This window comes from Malus domestica, chromosome 05, assembly GCF_042453785.1.
Source record: "Malus domestica chromosome 05, GDT2T_hap1".
In the NCBI taxonomy this organism is placed as follows: domain Eukaryota; kingdom Viridiplantae; phylum Streptophyta; class Magnoliopsida; order Rosales; family Rosaceae; genus Malus; species Malus domestica.
Window position 1 is genome coordinate 38,263,413 of NC_091665.1, and position 15,178 is coordinate 38,278,590.

Consider the following 15,178-nt stretch of genomic DNA (forward strand, 5'->3'; position numbering starts at 1 on the left):
CTTGATTTAGACATAAGTTAACCGTAAATATAGACAAATAATTATTACTAGGGCCTTGACAAATTTCAAGTTACTTAGTACGTACCACGTAGTAACCATATCAAATAACCTAAAAAATTAATCAATTACCAGTTTTTTATTTTTTAAAAATAGGACCAGTTGGTGACTTCGATACGACAGTCCACCCTTATGGAGACAAAAAGACTCACATGAGCATTCCACCCTCACCATAGGCACAATAGTGTGATTCATCAACTCCAGAAATCGAACTCAAAACGTACCGTGTTGAATACGGGTCTGGAATTAGTCTCAACCACAGGGTCACCCCTTGGTGGTTAATCAATTACTAGTTAGCTAGTGCTTACGTGGGAGGAAAGAAAACTTAAAAATTAGTATATTAGTGCTTAATTATGCTTTGAGTCTCCACCAGCCATAGTCCAAAAGGCTCCATTTATCACGAAAATGCCATAACATTGTCTCTAATTAACAACCGGATTATACTTAGTAAAACTTGGTCAGCATGCCAAAGGGATACCAGGAGTTAAAACATTCAAAATATTAAAAAATTCGTCTTCTTATAAATATGTTTCCAATTGATATGCTAAAAAGTCCAGAAACCAACTATTTGACATCCTTTATGATAGGTTTAAGATGCCAAGGGGCATCCAAACATCATTCTCTGCCTGGCTAATTTCACGACGGACGCATTAGCTCATATGGGCTTCACAGTTGCCAACCCTTATTTTTGGGATTATTGTCTTTCGATTTCGGCTATGATGGCCTTTAATTTTAATTGTATGAGAAACGGTTGTACTAGAGGGTTTAAACTTTAATAAATTTTGTCTTCATAAAAGAAATTGGGTAAAGTACAAAAAACTACCTCAACTATTAGTCTCATGACACTTTCATACCTCATCTTTTTAAAATGACAATGTCATACCTCATCTTACGAATTTGTGTCAATGTCATACATCCGTCAGTTTTTCTGTTAGTTTCTCTGTTAAGTGTTGACGTGGCCTAGCTTAAATAGTGATGTGGCTTAAATAAATTAATAAAATATTAAAAACTAAAAAATTAAAATCATTTAATATTTTTTTACATGGGGACCCATCCCCTTTCCCCCTCCCATCTTCCCCAAATCCGATCCACCCCCTTTCTCCCTTCTCTCATCTGCAACCCCACCCACATTTCTCTCATCTGCAACTCTCACTCACCCTCCCTTCTCTCATCTTCATTGTCGACTCCATCCACCAACGACCATCACCTTCTTCCTCATTCTAACTGACGACATCGAAGTCGCCGATCTCCAGCACACCAACCTCGCCCCTCTTCGGTTACCCACTTCTTCCATTGATCTCCTCCCTTTCCTTACCAAACTACCCATATGGGTTCGAATACTTCTGTGAATCCTTGACAGCCTTGTTGCCCCACGATTACCAAGTAATCGACTTCGTCGTTGGGTTTGCAGAAGTTGAGGACCGCCTCTGCCACCTCCCTTTGCTCCCGCAGCCCAGCACCATCTTCAAGCCCAGCAAAACGCAGCAGCAATCCCACACCCACCACCATTGCCGAGTCTTTTAGGAATACAAATTGGGTTTTTTTTTCTGGGAAAAATTGAATGGTTTTGCTTTGTTTGGTTGCTCGGAAAATGTGGGAGAAAGGAAATGAAATTGGTGGGTGCTTTGTTTTTTATGCATGCTTGTAGGTTAGAAATAGATAGAGCGGCGGAGGAAGAGAAGATAGGCACCTGGTGGGAATGGGAGTGGTTGGTTTGGGGTGGGATATGGGTTTGGGTTAGGGGAAGACGACAACCTTGTCGGCCCCGACCTTGACAGCTTTCCCTCTCTCCCTTTCTCCTTGACAGCTTCGGAGACGGCAACGACGGCGGATCGGCAGTGGGCAATGGAGTGGGAAAAAGAAGTGGGTCGGAGCTTGCAGGTAGATCCGAGAAAGGAGGGCGGATGAAAAAATCCAGGTGGGTTTGGGGGGTTCTAGGCACGGCGAGAGAGAGAAGTGGGGAGGAAATAGACTATGGTGGAGAGGAGAAGGAGATGCGAGAGAGAGAGATGGGAGAAAGAAGGTGGTGGAGGAAGGTTGGGGGGGACGAGTGGGAAGGGGAAGGGGGAGTCGAGTGGGAAAGGGTTTTGGGGATGCAGAGAAGAGAGATAGGCGAGATAGAGGGAGGAGAGAGAGAGAGAGAGAGGAGAGAGAGAGAGATTTAATATAATTTTTTTAATTTTTTAAAATTTTAATTATTAAAAAAAATATTTAATTATATTTTAATCCAGTTGGATTAGTGAGTGGCCCGTATCTAGCCACGTCAGCACTTTACAAAAAAAACTAACAGAAAAACTGACGGAGGTATGACATTGGCACAAATTTGTAAGATGAGGTATGACATTGTCATTTTAAAAAGATGAGGTATGAAAGTGTCGTGAGACCAATAGTTGAGATAGTTTTTTGTACTTTACCCAAAGAAATTCCATAAATGGACAGGGACCCTGATCAACTTATATATGGGACCATATAAGAATTATGAATACGAGCTCGTTTGGATTTTTTTTTCAAAATAACTGAAAGTATTTTTAGTGAAAATATCTTTGAGTAAATTGTAGCAATGGTCCCTGAACTTTAATCAAATTGGAGCAATGTTCCCTCAACTAAAAATCCATTACCATTGGTCCCTCAACTTATCAAAATGTGTAGCTATAGTCCTTTTCATCAATTTCTTCAAAATTTTGTCAAAAAATGTTATGCTGCACGTTTTGATGAGTTGAAGGACTAATGGTAATGGATTTTTAGTTGAAGGACCATTGCTCCAATTGAGTTAAAGTTAAATGACCATTGCTACAATTTACTCAATATCTTTGGAACCAATTCTTAATAAAAATACAAATAAATCATGAAAAGACAATTAAAGTGCTTCTTGAGAAAAGCACAAGTTATATGCTTCTTGCAGAAAACACTTCAAGTGATTTTGGAACCCAAAAACATCTTTTCTAAAACCGATTTCAGTTATTTTAAAAATACTTTCAAATAAACACTACAGATATTAAGAAATAAGCAGTATTGATCAAATTCTATTTGGTCTCCGAAACTAGTGTTGATCCCCAATTTACGTAATAATCAAAGTGCATGTCCATGATGCCTCAAGTTTGAGAAAGCCTAGAGTCACTACGAAGACGCGAAGAAGTACCTCGAGCATCTAGTATGTTTCTTTCTTCTTCTTCTGGTGCCAGTCGACTGACAAACAGAAGCGGAGGCAACATACGATTCCGGAACCCTAAAAGCGGATTTTCCCAACGTAAATTGTTCCGCAACTGGATCGTTAATTACGGGTGTTCATCTTTGGCGTGGTGAATGGCCAAACATTTATGCAATCAAAGTAGCATGTGTTAATTTACATAAAACATGTATGATAACAAAACTGTAATCACCCAGCTCCCATCAAAGCAAAACTGGGGCTAGCCTAACAAAACTAAAACTAATTTCAACCTATAACGAATGAAAGCTGCAACTCGATCATCGTCTAACACATGGTACACACCAACCTGAAATCTTAATCGAGTCTTTCAAACTTGAATTTGCCTTCGTCCGAGGTGGCCATGTGCTTCCTCTTCCTGGAAACACCATTTTGCTCATCTGCAAACTGAGCAGCTGTTCGCGCTCGTAGTTCTTCCTTCGCTCTCTCTAGAACCTGGAGTTCATAGCAAGCAGTCATTTATAGGCTGATTTCTACTTTACAAAAGAGAACTCACATGTCTAAATAAGTTTCAATGCCTTACCAGATGCCGACCGTAAAATGGGTGCTCAAAAGCGCTTCAAGGGCATTTTCGGCCTCTTGCTTTGTGATGAACCCCACAAATGCAAATCCTCTATGCTGTCCAAATTTCATTGGCAACCATAAACTTTTAATCTGCCATATAAGGAGAAATTAAAGTCAATTACAGAATAACAATACATGGGTGTACTAAGTCAGGTTGTCTATCATCCTATGAACACCATATTGCCATAGGGGCCGTAGGGGGCAAGGACATGCTTGCTGCGTCCACGGTGATGGCTAAAACATCGCCTTAGGGTTCACGGGATAACATATCTGTTCTCTAAAATTTATTGTTTATGAATTATAGTAGAATCAAACAAGGTGTGAAATGTACAAAATCTGCACAAAAATATTAGAGGATCCGGAATCTAGTACCTCATCGAAGGTCAGTAGTTTACCTGGCCAAATGGACTAAATAGTTGTCTCAGTTCTTTCTCTGTGGCCTCAAAAGCTACATTTTTCACAAGTAGTTTTGTAGAACTTTTATCCTAGTCAACTTTCTTTGGCACTTCATCCTTCTTGGCATGACAAAGTTGCAAAATAAGAGCGTGCACGTCCAAAATAGTTCCCTCGAAAATGGTAAAATATTAGTTGCAATGAACTTCACAATTGCATACTGAATGCAAATAATTTTGACCAGATTCTGGCTTCACCTGTAAATCCCGGCAAACATTTTAGCTGTCTCCACAGAATCAAACTCCAGAAAACCAAAACCCATTGAAATGCTCTTCCCGTTCTTCAAGTGTTTCTTTACCTGCACATACAGGAAGATGATATGGATGAGAAATACAGCAAGCAAATAAAAGTACGGCTTCTAGGCAGCTGATTATTACCTTGACACTTAATAATTTTCCCTCCTTCACTTTTTCACTAAAATGCTTTTTCAAACTCTTGTCTGATGTCTTAAAGCTCAGGTTCTTGACATATAGAGATTGTGATGGGAGAATGTTACACAACAAAGACAGAAATTATTATATTGGCAAGACAAAAGGGTAAGTGAGGAGTCAAATTTGTAGACAAGAAACGGCAGCATAAATGTAAAGCTATCTAAAGGAAACCTTCAAAGGTTACCAGCTTTAACTTATAACAGAATAATCAACTAAGTTTCGTCAAAATTGAACTGGAAATGACAGTTAAACGCAAGATAAATTGCAGAATTTCTCATCACCAAACTAGAGTTTTGTCTTGTAACAGTTACATGAACAATGCTTTGCATGGGTTCTGTTAGATAATGAAACTGAATAATTAAATAAAAAAGAGTTACCTATTGCAAAAGTAGTTGCCCAACCAGATCAATTGAACAAATAACAAGGTAACACAAACCATATATACACAATACACAATACATGTATATAAACGCTCAAGGGATGGTTACACCAGCCATTAACTAAGGCAGCATTATAAACTAGCATCGATTAACACTTAAAAGGATTTAGTGTCTCCATAATCAAGTATGGTCAGTTGGATCCCAGCTAAAAGTGGTATTCTCCTTGCAATACTAATTGTCCTAATCGTGTCTAAACATCAAAAAGTTGTGTGCAAAGGATTGTGAGTATACTTTCTTGAACTGCATTTAGGAAGTAAAGATGTGGGCACACCAAGTTTGTTTGTCATATGAATAGTTGTGTAGACAAATGAGGAAGAAAAAAATAAAACTAATGGAAAAAAGAAAAGCATGCAAACACCAACCTCAACTCTATCCGGATCCGCATCCACATCAGCGATTCCTCCCACATACTGCTCTAACATAACCCTTTTGACATCATGCTCACCAACAACAGCATTGTTCTTTTCAATGCTCTCAGTTGTTGAACTTGGACTAAGAACATTACCAGGAGCCCATTCCAAATATAAAGGACCATCCCTGTATCATTGATTCATTGTACATGGGGAAAAGAATATTTATTCTCTGACATAACTGAGTAACAAAAAGATTTTTATTGCAACTAATAATATGCCTCAACAGATATCCTACAGGAAAAACCCATATACTTATGCATAAAGATACCAAGTCGAATCAAGGGTACTTTTCAATTGACATGAGGTATAGTTCTGGGCCTACATTTGTTGAGAATTCATTCTGTCACTGAGCCAACGGAAAAGAGACCAGAAGCAAAAATAAGTAAGCCATTGAAGTGAATAGGTATCTACTTTACACTCTTTTATACTATGTATCTTGTATTTGACCCCAAGGAAGCAAATAAAAACCAGCTCGTTTCTAAACTAGGAGAATATAAGTAGCCCCCACCCCCACACAGAGAATACAAACATGAAAGCTGGAACCTACATACAAGATTTTTCAACACTTGTAGCGCTTGTACCTTTAAAAGCTGCTCGAGCGTCAGCAGGTTCAAGAAAAACAACCTGAAGAATGATAATTCAAGAAAATAATTAGTAGAGAATCACTCTTTAACAACACAGCATCATAGTAGACTAATATAGTAATCTAGAAGTTTCTTCCTCCCTGTAGTATCAAAAGATTGGGAGAATAAAAGTACATAATGAGGCATGATTAACCAAGTGTCAAAGAGGATTTGAAAAACTCAACTAATTAAAAAACCAAAAGCAAAGTGTCCAATTTCATAAAACATTACAAAACTACTCTTTTCTACTCATCAAAAAATCTTAATGACTCAGAGAACTGTGTCACTTCCACCCTTTCATTGCCTTAGTCTGAATGATCATGGTCAAACTTTGTTCCAGCTACGGTAAACTACCAGATACTATCAGACTACAAGTCAAAAACTCCACTCTCCAAATCAGTGAACAACTTCATACCGACTGATCTACTGTAGGGTCACTTAAAAATTGATATACCTATCAAAAACATTTTTTTTTTTTTTTTTGGTATCTCCCTCATCCCTCTTTTCTTAAATAAAACTCACCATATTAGAAAACATAAAAAAGGTTCAATACCTTGATTAGAATGCCAATTTTATATCAGGAGGTAGGGCAAGAAATGAACAAACCGTTGACAAAACAATCGATGAAATTATGATTGGCAAGGTCAAGTGTTCATCATCACAATGATGTCTGAACTGAAATGTGAAAGGTAGAAAGTCTAACTGCCTTTTAATTAGCAGTCAGAAACATGATTTCCAGAATATATTTTACTAGAAACTAAATACAAGATGAAAACACTGTAAACATGTTTTTAACATCAACCTAGCAAATGCACATCTGCTGTAAACTAAATAAAAATAAGAAAAAGTCTTTGATAGAAGAACACAAGAATACATACCAAGGCCAATGTCTTCATCGGCGGGAGAACAACTTTTTCCAAATTCCCAAATTTCCCAAACATCTTTGCCAGTTCACCATCAGTAGAACCGTATGGCAAGTTCTTCACCAGTATAACATGGTTGCTTCTTTTAACACCATCAGTTTTCCCAGCAGCAAAATTCTCTAAGGATTCTACATTTATACCAGCATTTGTAAGAGACTTTTTGGTCTCTGCAATCACTTGAGTTTCTCCCAAAGCAATCCGTACAGCGAGATCATCAGCTTCTCGGTCAAGCAAATCACCTTTGCTCACACCATACTTCCGAGCTATGTTCTCAATGACCTATTTAATATGATGTAAAAATTAGAAATGAAGCATCATCAAACAAAAATTAGAAAGTAACTCAATAAAGCATGGCAGTAAAAGTTGATGCTATTCCTACCAGTGTCAAAACAAGACAAAAACAAACAATCAAGGTTTTACATGTGCTAGAGAAAAGTTTTAAAAATGATGAGAAGTATGGAGGGTGGTTGAACAATGTCAAAACCAAAACATGTTCATATACCATCTCTTTCTGGAAAATGTGTGCATATTACTATAGTGTCAGTTTGAAACTGTGTTTACCATACCGTATCAGGGTGCACAAACAAACTGTTCCATGCCCTTGTATCGCCACTAGCTTCAGATGCTTTCCTCTTATCCTCCCTTTGTTTCTTGAGAGGTTTTGAAGCTTGGCTTGCTGAATCATCAGCCCTATAGGGTAAGCAATGCCAAATTCAACCGCAGAGACAAAACCCAATAAAAGAGTAGTCACAATAAAATTCCCTAAAGTGACGTTGAGATAACCGGGCAATTTAGGATAACTACTTATCCTAGCTTCTCAGTTGGATTCTTTTGTTTTGCTGGCATGACATGCAACAATCTTCCTTGGAACCATCTAATGCTTCTAATGCCCTTCACCAAAAGAGAGGAAAGACAAATCAACAATGTTTTTTTTATTAAGAAAACATACGTGAATTAGCAAAACAGAACGTCATGCCCTCGCTCAAACACCATAACCAATGTAAGAGACTTGAATGTAAAAAAATTAACCTAGATAAACCGGCAATTGAAACAGTTTTTAAGCAAAATTCTACTTCTTTTGAATTTCTTAGGGCTCAAAACTTGGAAAAAGTTGGGCCTTGGCTATATCAAGGCATGGTAGGAAACTTGAAGAAGTGCAAGTTTTACAGTTTTACATAGCATGATACTTGTCATGGATGAAATCATTAAGTTATTGCACCATGTGAGCTTTGGAGCAAAAAAAGAGTACCTTTCTGCACATTAGGAAGCTTGTAAAGAACATAAGCGAACCCCTTCGACCGATTGGTCTCTTTATCAATAACAAGATGGACCTGTGCATCTCCAAATTTGCTAAAAGCCTCTTCCAGCTCCTCCTCAGTTGCTGTAAATGGAAGATTACGAACAAAAAGACGACCACTCTCAAACGCTTCTTCATTCTCATCTTTCGAAGTGGATGACGGATTGCACTCGTCAATTACTTGGCCATTAGCATCCTCAGAATGCCCCTTCTCTCCATCCTCTTCTTCATGAACTTTAATTTGCTCCTTTTCATTGACTTTTCAAAACTCTTTCTCCTCCTCCTCCTCCTCATTATCATCTTCTTCACTGCTTTCGGAATCCGACCATTCAGTCTTCACTCTGCTCTTGAGTAATCCATATCCGAAACAACATCGTCCTTTGCTACATTGCGTTTATCATTCTTCTTAGCACCTTTCTCTTCTTCCTCCATATCCACCAGAACTGATTTCTGCTCACTTTCCTTCTTGGTTTTTCCAATTTTCTCAGCTCCTGATTTCTCCTCACTTTCCTTTTTGTTTTTCCCAATTTTCTCAGCCACGGGAGCCACCACCGCGCTGTTCGCCCACAATTTCGACTTTGCCCTCGGCTGCATCACCTCCAAAAACTCGTGAAGCTTAACATCACCACTCTCATCTTCCACCTCAAGACTCCCGCCCCCGCCCCCGCGCTCCTCCTTCTTCCTCTTCTCCTCGCCTCCACCCCCTTCCCCCTCCTTCTTCTTCGAATGCCGGCTCCACGGCCGGGGAATCTCCGGATCCCCAACCTTCCTCGCAATCTCACAGCTAATCCTACACTTATCTAAAAACGACCTGTCGTAGTAGTATTTCGTGGCCTCCTGAGCTTCCCTCTCCGTCCGGAACCCGATGAACGCGAACTGCCGGCTCTTCCCCTCCCTCCTTCGTCCGCATCAGCTTCGCGTCCGTAATCTCTCCTTTCGCGGAGAAAAACTCCCGGAGTCGGTCCTCCTTCACATGCTTGGGCAAATTCTTGACGCAAATCCTCGACCTGAAAATTGAACAACCTTGCGGTGCGTTAGAAACCGCCGAAGTGAAATTTTCCCGGGAACCAAACAGAAAATAAACTGGAGCTCACATTTTCAATACGAAGTTTGAATTATAGAGCTAACAATGAGATTCTTGAGTCGTATTTTTGGAAGGAATTCTGGAAATCGAGTGTGTTGAGAGAGCAGGGTTTTTGGTCGAAAATTAGTTTTTATTGTTGTATTGCAAAAGCAACGTAAATAAAACATTTTCTTTTCTTTTACATGGGCTTTCGGTATTGGGTTTTATACAAAACTATATTGACGTCATTTTCCGAACCTCCCTGTAGCTAGTAGGGCTGGGTATAAAAATCGTTGAACCAAAAGAAACCAAACCAAATGGTGTCTAAAATAAAAATGAGTATGGTTTTCTTCCCTCGTATTTATATCTTGTTCTCTCTTCTCTTTCCACACATTATTTTTTGTTTTACTGTCTCTATAAAAAAAATTAATATAAAATGTTGACTTGACTAAACCGTAACTGCTCAAGTATGAGAAGAAAGAGATTAGGAGGGAAGATAATCGTCCTCCAAATAAAGGGCAGTGTTGTCTACAACCTTATTTTTATTTGAGAAAACACAAATATACTTAAGGGGTATGAATGAGAGGTTAATGTGGTGTAAGCTTAATCTTTGGGGTTAAATTTGTCCGGTAAAAATTCATGAATGAGGATCCTCTTTGGATTCTCTTTGTGAGGATCCCGATAATCCTTCAATTATATCCATTCATCGTACATTGTGCGGTTAATTTTCATCAAATACTATATATATTTAATTTTAAATAAAAATATTTACAATTATTTTTGAACTCACGATATATGATAAACGAATGTGATTGAAAGATCTCCGGAATCCTCATAAAGAGGATCCGAAGAGGATCCGATCCTCATTCAAAATTCATGATGACTTCAACGAAACAGAGTTTTATGAAACTAACTGAAACCTCAAGGATGTCAGTGTTATTTCTAAAACCTTCGGGGGGTTTTCCGTAAATTGCACTGAAGAAAAAAGGGTTCAGAAAACTCCCACCGTGTGTGCCAACTCCCCAAACGTCTGCTCTGCGGAGGCTCGGCAGTGCCGGTAAATAAAATCAGTTCGTGTTGACGATGGAAGGGATATTAGGGCAGAACAGGGTTGACGATGTGAGCTGGCTCTGCTCGCTCTCTGAGTCCGAACTTGTAAGTATTATTTACATACTTAATTTCTCGATTTATTATTTTTTTGGTAAATTAAAGTTATGAATTCGTTTGTTAATTTTCATTGTTCATATCAAATTGTACATAGAAAAGTAGACAAGTTGACGTTAAAGATTAGAGCTTTATGGTTAATGGGGTCGAAAAATTGGAATTAAACACACAATTTTATGGCAGGACATGTTGATTAGCATAAAAAGGATTGTTCTTCATCGTGCAAGGATGATTGGGTGCGATGAACTTGCTCAAAAGTTTGATCTCAAGGTGCTTCGAGCTCTTGGTATGTCCGATAGGCGGTAGCTTTATCTGTTTCGATGTTTTTTGTTTTGCTTGGTTGTCGAATTTCGAATTGAGCTCTTGATTCGAGCAATAAAGAAAGTAAAATACCTCATTGATTGCATTGTGCATAAAGTTCGAAACTTTGTGTTCCAACTTTTGATTGCGTGTTAAGGGTTTGGTATATGAGTGATACGGTTAAAAATTGTGATTAGCATCTGCATCAGAAGCCGAAGCTTATGATGAGCGTTCTTATATGATCCTTGGATGGATGGATTGAGGCTGGGTTATGTTTTCAACAATGAAAGCCAAAAGTTGATGCTTTAACTGACAATTCTGTTTACTTATGAGGGGATTTGTGGTATTGACAATAAGGGTATCGGATTGAGGGGTAGAACTTTTGCTCGTCTTTTCTGCAGTAGTTGTCACTTAAATTATAGCTCACTGGTTTATTATGGATTTCCAATTTCAATAGTGAGAAATGTGTTTTCTGTTAATTGGTGACATTCTTTGCTGGAAACTATGTGTGGCTTGTTACTGCGTTCCTGAGAATAATGTGAGAGGCAAAATAAGCTATTTATACTTGTTTCTCAACTTCGTAATTAAAGTAAACCCTGGTGGTTTCTCCTCAGGTTTTTCACTTGGAAAAGATCTGTAGATTATATATTGTAATTGCCTTGCACGGAGGCTGGACTCAAGAAAAGACACAGTAAACAAGTATGTTGGCCTCAGCTTAAGAAAGAAGAAAAGGGCTACTTGTGCCTTTTCTTTTAACAACCAAGTGAAGATCAAATGAAATCCAAGCTCAAATCTGCGGCTTTTTTCATATCAATAAACAAGTGCACAATAAGGGGCTTGACTTTCATACAGTTCAGAATATACTTGAGAATAATTTTCTAGGGCTGTCAATTAGGCTTGACTTTCATACAGTTTCATGTAGTTGTGGCTGCTAGCTTTATTTTCTTGGACTTGTGCTTTGGATGTGCAACTCGGATTTGCCTTTCCTTCTTTTCGAATAATCCTCCTTATGATCTTTTTCTGTTTTTGAAATACTGAAATTAGCAGAAGGAAAGAGCAAATTCTTGCTTTATTTGGTGTGGCTTTGCTTGTTTTGTTTGGGAAGGTTTGGTTGCATACCTCCATTACATATCACATTCGGGATAGTGTTTGGTTTGCATGGGTGTTTCTGGTTTGGGATTTGATCAGGCCTCATTATCCTGAAACCAATATCCCTCCTACATGTTTTGGATGCCTTTTAATGTTACCTCTTGGTAAAGATCAAGCTTCAAGCTACTAGATAACTAGTAATAGAACTTTTTGTATTTGAGTTTTTATATTTAGAAGCGCACAATTTTGTGACTGTATTCATTTCATCACTGAGGATTTGTGCAGCATTTGTTCTGATGGAATGCGTCAAAGATAAGGTAAAGGACTTGGCACCGCCAGAATCTGCTGCATTTATGGGAAGTTGCAATCTATTAAAACATAACCTTGGTGATATTATGAGTCTTGAAGAGATAATGGCCTGTATTGGTATTGATTCGAGAAAGGGTCCAATAAAAAGGTTAGTTCAGACAACAAGGGTCAATATTGCTTCTTTTTTGGTAACAATATGATGTTTGTGAGTTGTAATATGTGTATGTGTGTGTATATGCAAATGACTAAAAGCATATGTAAACGTACATGGACATGTTTATGTGGGTGAGAATGGCTGATCGCTTTTTTTTCTTAGACTTTTTATTCACTTGTGGTTCTGTTTTTTTTTCATGCCTTTGGTATTATTGTATGTCTAGTAATGCAGACAACAATATGCCGCAGGAAACACTATTGAGTCTTGGTTCTGTGCTGGTAGTATTTATATGCTGTTGATACTGATTTATACTTACTTTCTCAAGTTTGTGGAACCACGGGAATTCTCATAAAGTTTATCATATGAAATTTTTTTGAGGGTCGATTTTTACCAAGTTTCAGAATGCATGTGGTGGCTCCAACGTTTAATACTCTTTTCAAACTGAATTGATATTGTTTTTTAGCTGGCAATGAGTGGTGAAACAGGACGCCAAATTTCCCCCCATGGATAACCTTGGTGTTTCATAATTTCCTTTTGATGTCCCCTCTCTCCCAAACCCCATCATCCTTTAAATACTAATCCTTACCGGATTCAGCATAAGCATGAGCATGATGTTGGTTTTTTTTTTTACCGGAAGTTTTTTACCTGCCAAAAAGATTTGCAATGGTTTTGAAAGGTCAATCATGTATTGTACATATGCATCAGGTGTTAATTTTATGCTTTTAGCTCCCTACCACTAGTTGATTAACTTCAGTTACATTTTTCTCTGTACCAGAAGACCGCACAAAGAAACTACACGAAATCAAAAGAAACAGAAAACTGAAGCCAGTAAATTATGAGATCAGGAATCGCAGAGGCAGAGAAGAATAGTCACGTGTTTATAACACGAGTGAGTTTCCAGTGCCCCACTTTCGGAAACAGGTTCTAAATGTGTAGTTGGACTCGAACAGATCATACAGGAGCGGAATTCATCTCTTTTTGTTCTATTTTATATGTGTATGAAGGCCAAGGTCTAAATTACTTGAAATTTTGTACTGATCTTACATAATTTTGGAAATATCAAAGCAAGGCTTCTTATAACTTTAGTCCTGTTGCACTTGCCATTTAATTTTTTCAAGAATAGTTATTATTTATTGAACTCGAGATAAATTCTAATGTTTTATTAAGTCTCTTAATGCGATCCTATACTCTTATCCCTCCCCTTTTTAGGTATGTCTGGTGTGTCTGCGTGCGTGTGTTGGAGAGGCTTTTTGTGCTGCAAGCGCGCGTATGGACCAATGAACTGAAACCCCATGAGGGAACTCATGGTTTGTCTCTACCATCGATAATGGAAGTTGAGGGAGAGATTCCCCCTTGTAACTGTTGTAATGTCCCTCTATTTCTATCTCTATCTCTATCTCTCTCATCACGTCATCAATCTGAATCAGTAAAGGGGTCATTGGCTCTTATCCCTCCTTTTATGTATGGTGGGTGGGGGTGTGTGTGTGTGTGAGAGAGAGAGAGAGAGAGAGAGAGAGGGAGGGAGGGCATGTTAGTCCATTCCAGTTAACCTTTTCTGCATGGCTTGATGACTTTAAACCCCATGATGGAGCTTGGCTCATTGGTAACCCTAGGGGGACAAAAGAAGGGAGGTGATGTTGAAGGCAATAACTTAATAAATCAAACAGCATTTTGAATTTGTGTTAAGTCATTTCTCCACTCTATCTTGTTATGCTGGTGTGACGAGAGCATGATTTTTTTGTTGGCCATGCTTTGCTTTCTTTGTTTGTTTGTTCTAGGCACCGCATGGCAAGAAAGGGTCTTTGGGCCCCCCATGTAGCCAAATTTTATTTCCAATCTTTTCTCAAAATCCCGTTTGCCTCCCCATTCAAGTTCTAAGCATGCATCAAACAGACAATGTAATTAAACAACATTATGTAGGTGAATGTTTTCGTCTCTTCATTCAAGTTTGAATCTCCGCACATGTAGTTTGAACAAGATTAGCGGATTTATCTCTTAGTATATATTTGCCATCTTCATTTATTCATATTTAAACCTCCGCACCTGTAGTATGACCAAAATTAGCGAAGTTATCTCTTAGTATATTATTCCCAAAACATTTTCTAATTAAATATGCGTATATACTTTGCTTCAAATACTGGATCATCATCCATGGAGAGCCTTAATTGTGGAATTTCTTTTTGGAAGCAGAATAGCTAGGTCCACTGAGCAAACGGAAATTTCTCCAAAAGTCAAACTCATCATGCCATGACCAAGATATCTCCCATGCTTGGTTTTCTAACCTCCAATGTAAGAGCATAATATTAAAGTTGTAGTTCATAAAGTATGATTAAGACCAAATTAATGATTAAAGATATTCATACTTGTCCCCCTCACGACCCAAATTATTTATTTTTCTCTTTCAAATGCTCTAGCCACGTATCGGCTTATTGCATCCACTTGCACGTGCACCGTACAATCCTTTGAATCTATACACTTATACGGGAGCGCTTAACCGCTAACGTTTTTCAATGTTTAAGATATTTACTAAGTGACCATGCTAATAGAAGAAAATTAGTATAAAACTGTCATATCATGTCATCAAATTAACCTAGTTATCAAACTGCCCCATAATAATTATATATAATGCTGATATAGTCAAATGGGAAAGTTTCTCTTTGCCAAGGAGAAGATACGGATTTGATTCCCGCTAA

General features: G+C 38.2%; 1 protein-coding gene and 1 pseudogene across 2 annotated transcripts; one reads left to right on the forward strand and one right to left on the reverse strand.

The window, feature by feature from the left end:
- Positions 1 to 3,371: 3,371 nt before the first annotated feature.
- Positions 3,372 to 9,656, reverse strand: LOC103423607 (uncharacterized; annotated as a pseudogene).
- A 721-nt stretch (positions 9,657 to 10,377) lies between these two features.
- On the forward strand, positions 10,378 to 13,570 carry LOC103423487 (uncharacterized). 2 transcript variants are annotated; one of them, XM_008361570.4, is made up of 4 exons: positions 10,378 to 10,624; positions 10,817 to 10,919; positions 12,308 to 12,479; positions 13,261 to 13,570. In XM_008361570.4, the coding sequence occupies exons 1-4, from the start codon at positions 10,553 to 10,555 to the stop codon at positions 13,322 to 13,324; spliced, it is 411 nt and encodes a 136-aa protein (XP_008359792.2). In that variant the 5' UTR covers positions 10,378 to 10,552; the 3' UTR covers positions 13,325 to 13,570. The 2 variants fall into 2 exon arrangements, with proteins under 2 accessions (XP_008359792.2, XP_008359793.2); XM_008361571.4 differs by having other exon boundaries at positions 10,408 to 10,624; positions 13,264 to 13,570.
- The last annotated feature ends 1,608 nt before the right edge of the window (positions 13,571 to 15,178 follow it).